This window comes from Notolepis coatsorum (assembly GCF_963971535.1).
Source record: "Notolepis coatsorum genome assembly, chromosome: 15".
Classification (NCBI taxonomy): Eukaryota; Metazoa; Chordata; class Actinopteri; order Aulopiformes; family Paralepididae; genus Notolepis; species Notolepis coatsorum.
In genome coordinates this window covers 45,519,191-45,528,309 of record NC_140179.1, presented here as the reverse complement: position 1 = coordinate 45,528,309, position 9,119 = coordinate 45,519,191, and the positions used below count along the sequence as shown (strand labels likewise).

General features: G+C 44.1%; 1 protein-coding gene across 1 annotated transcript in view; it reads right to left on the bottom strand.

The window, feature by feature from the left end:
* Window positions 1–1,485: 1,485 nt before the first annotated feature.
* The window catches only part of rint1 (RAD50 interactor 1), a 53,165-nt gene continuing 45,531 nt past the window's right edge, over window positions 1,486–9,119 (bottom strand). Inside the window, exons 13-15 of the mRNA XM_084331176.1 lie at window positions 4,483–4,663; window positions 2,743–2,861; window positions 1,486–1,774 (exon numbers count right to left, since the gene is read on the bottom strand). Of these exons, the coding sequence (XP_084187302.1) occupies window positions 1,537–1,774; window positions 2,743–2,861; window positions 4,483–4,663 (538 nt within the window). The 3' untranslated portion in view covers window positions 1,486–1,536. The remainder of the gene's footprint in view (window positions 1,775–2,742; window positions 2,862–4,482; window positions 4,664–9,119) is intronic.

The following is a 9,119-nucleotide window of genomic DNA, read 5'->3' as shown; positions in this document are numbered from 1 at the left end:
ACGACATTCCCTCAAATATTTCAGATCAAATGTTTAGAGATGTTTGAGTTCATATGCGCTTGTTAATACCAATTTAGACAATATAATCGGGCATCTCAATACGATCCTGTTGAAAGACGATAAAATATCATACTGAATTATCGCCCAGCCCTCATTTTTAGTGTTCTGGCATATAGTTCAAACTCTCACACATACACGTATCAAAACATTTTGAAAAGTAGGGCCTCATAGGCAATAGGGATGGGCAAAACTCACAAAATAAATTTATAGTCACTGGGAACTATTCGAATACTAATCGAACCTCCCCACGTTAACATGTGATATTGTTTTTACTTAATAGCGAACGTGAGATCCAACACAAGCAAGTTAGCTGGCTGATGATATTGCTAACACCTAACGCTAGTGGAGCAGGCGAACGTAGAGCATCCATTCTGAAGGTTACATCACAGATACTTGAAATGTGTGAACATAGTGAAACAACATGGCAAACGTACAAAACGTTGCTACCATGTAACATCTCCAGTTTCTCTTTCTTCATCTTTCTTTTCTGTTCTCCCAGCTGTTAACATACTGTTAAGCTACCTGGCTAACTAGCGAGCCCAGCATGCCGTTCAGCAGTGCAACAGTTAATAGGGTAGGGACGGGTCCCCTCTCTATACACTACACCGTGTAGGTGCCAGTAAAAACAAGGAAACATATATTTGTTTAGACAAATGATATTTGTGTAAACTATATAAAAAAATATATAATAATAATAATAATTGAACGACTTTTTGAATGTTCAAAAATCGATGCCCATCCCTAACAGGCAATGCATAGTTACTCTATTTGAATGACATCACGATTGGCGCGCTACCCAAGTCGTCTGCCTCTCCCTCATCTCAAAGTCTGTGGTTGGAAAAGGTCTATAAGCATCGAGACACAGCAAGTCAACAGAACCTGTGCTTTAAGGGGGGTTTTTGCGTTAGTATTTCAGGGTTGTATATTAATGTAGTATCGTCCGTGGCCTTTGTGGTCCAGTATGATGCATTGGATTGGGTCGGGCACAGAGAGATTAACACGTCACACAGGGGGCCAGAAGAGATTAATGAAAAGAGAGACAGAGATATACACACACAAACACACACGGGTCGCAGCTCTTTGACGTTCAGCCCTACTTCTTACAGCATGACTCATCTCCCGGTGGTGAAGGGGACGCCATTTTAAAACGGTTCTATGATGTCACTGACCCATCCTGGTTCTATTATTAAAGTCTCTCTCTCTCTCTCTCTCTCTCTCCCTCTCTCCCTCTCTCCCTCTCTCCCTCTCTCTCCCTCTCTCTCTCTCTCTCTCTCTCCCTCTCTCTCTCTCTCCCTCTCTCTCTCCCTCTCTCTCTCTCTCTCTCCCTCTCTCTCTCTCTCCCTCTCTCTCCCTCTCCCTCTCTCTCTCCCTCTCCCTCCCTATCTCTCTCCCTCTCTCTCTCCCTCCCTCTCTCTCTCCCTCTCTCCCTCTCTCAGATAATTACTGTCAAGTTCATCCTATACACACACACTCCTCTCATTGGCCGGGCCATGATGCCCTGAGGTTTAGTAATATGAGAACATCTGAGGGAGCCAGGCGGTACACCCCCAACTCGTTCAGTGCCGACTGCGGTGAGGGGCTCTCCTCTCCTCCTCTCTCCTCCCGTTCGTCCTCCTCCCAACTTAGCACATCCTCCACAGTCTCCCTGAGGAGGTCTCTCAGCAAGAGAGCAGAACCCACATTCAGATTCAGGATGATACAGGCCTCTTTGACACTGAAAGAGTGATGGAGGGAGAGGGAGACAAGAGAGAGAGGGATGAAAGGAGGGAGAGGAGAGAGATAGGGAGGAGAGAGAGGGAGGAGAGAGATAGAGGGGATAGAGGAGAGAGGGGGGAGAGAGAAGAGAGAGGTGGAAGATAGAGGGGGAAGAGAGATGGGAGAGAGAAGAGAGAGGGGATAAGGGAGAGAGAAGAGAGATAGAGAAGAGGGGAGAGAGGAGATGGAGGGGAGAGAGAGGAGAAGAGAGATGGGAGCGATAGAAGAGGGGATAGGGGAGAGAGAGAGGAGCGAGAAGAGAGATAGAGGGGAGAGAGAGGGGATATGGGATAGAGGGGATATGGGAGAGAGAAAGAGAGAGAGAGAAGAGGGAGAGAGGGAAAGATAAAGTTAATTCATTCACAATTTAAAGACAGTACTCAGTCCTTGAAAATAGTTATTATCTCTGTTAGAATATTTGGGCTTGAAACTCTTCAAAAGATATTCTAAAGATAGTGAATATTGACACAAACCATGGCTACTGGCAGCTTCCCCCCCGGAAATATAGGTATCGATGTGTTTAAAAACCAGAAAATAATTCATATGTATTCTTGTCATATCATGCATTCCCTACCTGTATATGGCACAATGCCACCAACAGAGCTCATTGGCCCCAGTTTACATTCAATGATGACCTGTTATTTGATTACAATGACCAGTTATTTGATTACAATGACCGGTTATTTGATTACAATGACCGGTTGTTTGATTACAATCACGTGTTTGATTACAATCACCTGTTTGATTACAATCACATGTTGTTTGATTACAATCACCTGTTTGATTACAATCACCTGTTTGCCTAGCAAGATGTCTGTGATGATGTAATTGAATGATGTGAATTGGTTGAACTGTACTCTCTTCTATTGCTTTATTTATGTCTCAACTCTTTCTGACACACACACACACACGCACACACACACTTACTGTTTAAAAAAGTTTTCTGGTCGCTTGCAGTAATGTCCAAATAGAGGAAACAGATTTCTGGTCATATCAAACTGCAGTTGGGAGGCCCCGCCCTCGTTGAAATGGTTGTACAGGATTACCTGACAGACACAGACACAGAGAGACACACAGACACAAGGTTTCTTGTCAAGTGAATGCCATGGAGGATCTACAATGGCAGGATTCAGAGTAATTTATAAAAAAAAATTGTATAGGGTTTTATACGATCACATTACTAGGTTGATGACAGTACCAGTATCACTACTATGATTCCCTCTTAACCTTTTGGTACAGGAGGTGGTTTAGCCGGTCGGCCAGGCTCTCTCTCTATACTAACCTCTTGGTACAGGAGGTGGTTTAGCCGGTCAGCCAGGCTCTCTCTCTATACTACTAACCTCTTGGTACAGGAGGTGGTTTAGCCGGTCAGCCAGGCTCTCTCTCATACTAACCTCTTGGTACAGGAGGTGGTTTAGCTGGTCAGCCAGGCTCTCTCTCTATACTAACCTCTTGGTACAGGAGGTGGTTTAGCTGGTCAGCCAGGCTCTCTTTTCTATACTAACCTCTTGGTACAGGAGGTGGTTTAGCCGGTCAGCCAGGCTCTCTCTCATACTAACCTCTTGGTACAGGAGGTGGTTTAGCCGGTCAGCCAGGCTCTCTCTCATACTAACCTCTTGGTACAGGAGGTGGTTTAGCCGGTCGGCCAGGCTCTCTCTCATACTAACCTCTTGGTACAGGAGGTGGTTTAGCCGGTCGGCCAGGCTCTCTCTCTATACTAACCTCTTGGTACAGGAGGTGGTTTAGCCGGTCAGCCAGGCTCTCTCTCATACTAACCTCTTGGTACAGGAGGTGGTTTAGCCGGTCGGCCAGGCTCTCTCTCATACTAACCTCTTGGTACAGGAGGTGGTTTAGCCGGTCGGCCAGGCTCTCTCTCTATACTAACCTCTTGGTACAGGAGGTGGTTTAGCCGGTCAGCCAGGCTCTCTCTCATACTAACCTCTTGGTACAGGAGGTGGTTTAGCCGGTCGGCAGGCTCTCTCTCATACTTTTTTTTTTTTTTTGGTCTTTTTCCCCCTCCATTTTCCTCCGATTTTCTCCCATCCCAATGTTAGTCGTATGCCAATTCCCAGTCCCTTCCTGGTCGCTGCGCACTTACCCCCCACAGTCAGATCATCTGGGAGAGTGGAGGCTACCACATGCTTCCTCCGACACACGTCCAGCCAATCACCGCTTCTTTTCACCTGGCAGCGCGGATTCTCATCGAGAGGGCGTAGCGTGTGGGAGGACCACACTATCCCCCTCGAGTCCTATCCGCGCTTAGCAGGCGCCCCGACCGAACTGTAGGAGTCGCTGTTTACAACGACCCGGACCCACCCCGCCAGCTTCTCCCACCCTCTAATACAGCCAATTGTATTAGTGCAGACGGCCAGCCAAGCTGGTGACAACCCCGGAGCTGTGAGCTGGATTCGAACAGGCGAATCCAGCTCACAGCTCCGGGGCTGGTGACGAACGCAATCTCCGCTCGGCCACCTAACCGCCTTGGCTCTCTCTCATACTAACCTCTTGGTACAGGAGGTGGTTTAGCCGGTCGGCCAGGCTCTCTCTCTATACTAACCTCTTGGTACAGGAGGTGGTTTAGCCGGTCAGCCAGGCTCTCTCTCTATACTAACCTCTTGGTACAGGAGGTGGTTTAGCCGGTCAGCCAGGTTCTCTCTCTATACTAACCTCTTGGTACAGGAGGTGGTCCAGCCGGTCGGCCAGGCCCTGCCATGTGGTCTGGAACAGTGGGAGACAGAGGAGCTGCTGGAGCCTCAGCAGGTGGTCCCTCAGGCAAAGCATCATGGGACACGCTGAGCTGGACAGAGACAGGGTGGTCTGCTCACACTGGGAGGGCAGTGACAGCCACCTGGTTGGTTGGTAGGGGGGGGGGGGGGGGGGGGGAGAGAGAGAGAGAGAGAGAGAGAGAGAGAGAGAGAGAGAGAGAGGAGATAATATAATACAATATGATATAATATAATGTTTAACACATTGACTCCCAGCCATTGTACCCGTCAAAGTACCCAGTCTGCCACCGTTGAAAGCCTATGGAGATGTTTACCTTCTTTGCAGGGCTATAACTTTTTAAATTGTATTGCTATATTGACATTACTATGGCCCATTCAACATCGATTATCTATCGTTCCGGATGTGGGAACGTTATATTTTTTCATTCATACATTGTTGTGTTAATACCGTCTTGAATATAAGTATGTTTATAAGCTTTTCTGCTGTAATTCCAAAAACGCTAGTTATAGGCCCAAACACATATGATATATTATTGATTGCTGCTTCTTTCCTATACACGCTATATTAAAAAATTCAAATGTATATGATCGGTATACATTATGCTTCATCATGCGTGGAGGAAACGGGGGGCGGGGGTCATCTATAATTCCTTTATCGTCAGTAACGGCTTTATGTAGTATGGGTTGATATATTGATCAGACTGTTTGCAAACAAAGAAACGCACAATCGGGCTGAAAATAACGCTACTGTCCTCTTACCTTTCGCCGATGAGACTGGAGGAAAAAGATCCCCAATTATTTGACGCCGATGGCCTAGATCCATTTCCCGATTTTCATATCGATTATTGCGTTATGGAAGCGATCCAAATGCGCTCGAGTGTTTGTCTGTAGTCCCGTAGCAAGATATTACTGCCGGAGGGATTTCCTCGATGCACAGATCACAACTTCCGGTTTTGAGAGTGTAACTCGCCCAACCATCCACCAGGCGGCGGTATTGAGGCGTTGCAATCTCATTCAGGGTCCCGCTGCAGGGTCGGAGGTTGGCTGGATGAATTATGAATGCCATGGTGAAAAAATTAAATATTGATTTCAAAAACGGCTTTCGCCGTTCTTGGTGTTCAACGCATGGCAGGCAAACACGTCGTAAGCCGTTTTTGGCGACCAATGTGTTAATGCAAAGTCATGTACCGGTAGTCCTGCCTGTTCTGAAAAAGGTGCAACACATCAATATCTTGGATGGAATACGCCTGAATCTCCTGAACACGGCGCGACTAATCCAAAGTCGATCGGCACTTTCTCGGCCAAGCTATAGTCGCCTTTTCGCACCAACTCCCGAACTACGCATGCGCAGATTGCAATGTCAACAGAGGACGAGGGGACACCTAACGCGTCAACACACTCGCAGAGCATTTTGGGATTTGTAGTATTAACGGCATATAATGTGCTATAATACCGCCGTTTTATTTTTTTTATCTGCATTTGATATCATCTCGCGGGCCAAATATAATTACACCGCGGGCCGGTTAATTCTCATTTTGGCGTATTGCTCTAATTCAGTTGAGACAATCTCCTCCCCCAGTGAACTAGGTCATTCTGATTTGACTCGCTTGGCTACGTAGCACTGATCTGCAGTAACGCCCCCTCTAAGGTTGTAGCGCAACTAGGGCTGACCTTCGAAGCTTTTTTTGGCAATCGAAGCTTCGGGGCCGAGCTTCGATTTTAATTCGAAGCTTCAAAAAAAATTTACTATTTTTTTTTATTATTTTTTTTATCTTATGTTGTGGGACTTGTACAGCACTTTCGTAAACTTTGTTGTTTTTAAATGTGCTCTATAAATAAAGTGGGTTGGATTAATTAATTAAGTAGCCCCTTTCGTGACTGTGACGCATCCAACAAGGTTTCACTCGGCTTTTTTGCATGTTCTTGGTATCTGAATCTAGGGACATATACCTGTATGGATCAGTGTCAGAAATAGTGTGTCTGTTACTAGGCTTGAGTAAATTGTAATGAACCAAAGGAGAATATCAATTCTATTTAAAAAAAAAATTATCTTTGACTGTAAATAACACCATGCTAAAATTGACCAGACCTGAAAAATCTAAGCAAATGAATAAAGGGAAGATGATTAAACAGAAGGTTTTGTAGATACAGTACTGAATTCTGCCATCTTTTTTATAATGTAAATTTCTCCACCATTCTTCATCATATTGCAACACCGTTTTTTGCAAGACGTTCACAGAAAGGTAGAGAAACTAACTGCGTTCTGTTTTATGGCAATAACGTTCAGGTTTGTGGGAGATAATCCCAAAAAATAAGAGAAATTAAAAAGTAAATCCAGAAGTCAGATGATTGACAGGGGCTGGTGTGAGCTGGGTAGGGTAGTTTTTCTAAATTTGAAAGCCCTGAGTCTCTTCCTTCAAAAGACTACACTCACTTTTGGCTGTGCCACTTCCTCCTGTCAATATGCGCCGGTTTCTGACTCAATGCCCTGAGATTTCTATAATCTTATATTTCACTAATAACAGTTAAAATAATTGGTAAACAAACATAATGCTGAAAATATACACTTTTACTGTATATCTCGGGCTTAAGAGGTTAACCCTGTGAGGCCCAAATTAAAAAGAAATTAGCAACTTCAGAGGCCAGAGGGTGGGACATATAAACACATTTACTATCAAATAGCATTGTGAGGCTGAACAACAGGACCAATTGACTATACATGTGCTTAAAGGGGAACTATCTTATAAATGGCTTTTTTCAGTGTTTACCATTGTTTCTTAGCTATGTGGACTTATATTAATAGGATATATCTCTAATTCTCATATTGGCGAATTCTTCCAATTCTCCTCTCACAATATTCACCCTCACTGAACTGAGTCATCTGAAAATGTGCATATCTGTGATGTCAGAGATTTCTCAGCTGCATAATAATGTGGCAGTTGATGTGGCAGTTGGCACCAGGCCACACAGTGGTTGGAGCCCAGCCTCAAAACGGCTTAAGATCTTGAGGTAGAAAAATGTGGTTTTTAGTACTTGATTAGAAATACAAAACAATGCATTTAAAAAAGAAAAAACCTAGGTGTTCCATAGACTCACAGGAATTGTGTAAAAGTGCCCAAATAGTGAAAGAAATAGTAAAATAGTTCCCCTTTAACATTTTTTAAATAAACATTATTTTTTTAAATGGCTAAAAGTGATTTTGTAATTTTGCAACCGTGGGTCTCACAGGGTACTTTTAACCCTGTGAGGCCCAAATAAAAAAGACATTAGCAACTTCAGAGGCCAGAGGGTGAGACCTATAAACACATGAAGGGTGCCGTGACTGAAAAAAAAGGTTGAGAAACGCTGGTATATGGTGTGGCTCTTTGTGGTACCACAGTAATTTTTTTGTGGCTCTTAGTCTCTGACTGGTTGGCCACCCCTGGTCTACAAGGTCCGGATTCTACATGGTCCGGCAATGTAGACCTTGTAGACTCCACTACAGACCAATTATCAGTGAATGTTCATGCATTTTTAAGAAGGGCAACTTCCACAAAAAAACAAAGAACTCACCAAAACATCTCAGTAGCACCTTATCTAAATGTTATATTTCATATATGGAGATTCATATTTATTTATGTATTGCATGCATTTCTACATTTTATTTCCTATTTTGTTTATTCATCCCAGTATCTTTCTTTCTTATGTGTGGAATTCTACAAGGCGCGCCCACACACACACACACACACACACACACACACACACACACACACACACACACCTACACACACACACACACACACACTTACATTTAGTCATTTAGCTGACGCTTTTATCCAAAGCGACTTACAAGTTCTGTACGACAAGACAGCAAGAAGGGTACAACTCTATCAGCTGAGTAACAATGTTCATCTAGTGTTGCGTGTTACAGTGTAGGTTAGTTTATTAGGACAAGTGCATGACAGTAAGGTTAGTCGCGGTTCGATTTTTTTTTTTTTTATCATTTCAGATAATGGTTGAAGAAGTGAGTCTTTAGTCGACGGCGAAAGATTGGACGGGATTCGGCTGTCCTAACTGGGATGGGTAGTTCACACACACACACACACACACAAATCGAAGTAAAAAAAAAAAAAAAAAAAAAAAAAATTTGAAAAGAAAGTTTATATTAATTTTTTATTTTTTTTTTAACTTCGATTTTTTTTTTTATGTTCGAAGCTTGTGCCATCGAACGAAGCTTCGAAGCTTCGAAGTATTTAAGACAGCCCTAAGCGCAACCATTCGCTCAACAACAGAGCGAGTGGAAATACCCTACACTTCCTCAAACGGGTTTCGACAGAGAACGAGCGAGCGATAGATAGAGGGACAGGAGCTTCTATCGGGGAAACACACGCATTTACACACACACAACCTCCCGACCGGCGGGCGGGGATGGGAGGTTGTGTGTGTAAATGCGTGTTTCCGATCCGTGCAATAATATTCACAGGGGTATATATCGTCATTTGAAACAAGTTGCCAATGCATTGTCCCCGTGGGATTATGCCGCCCGCGGCAAAATTAATTATTATCCCCCTCAATCTCTCTATAGCTCTCTCTCTCTCT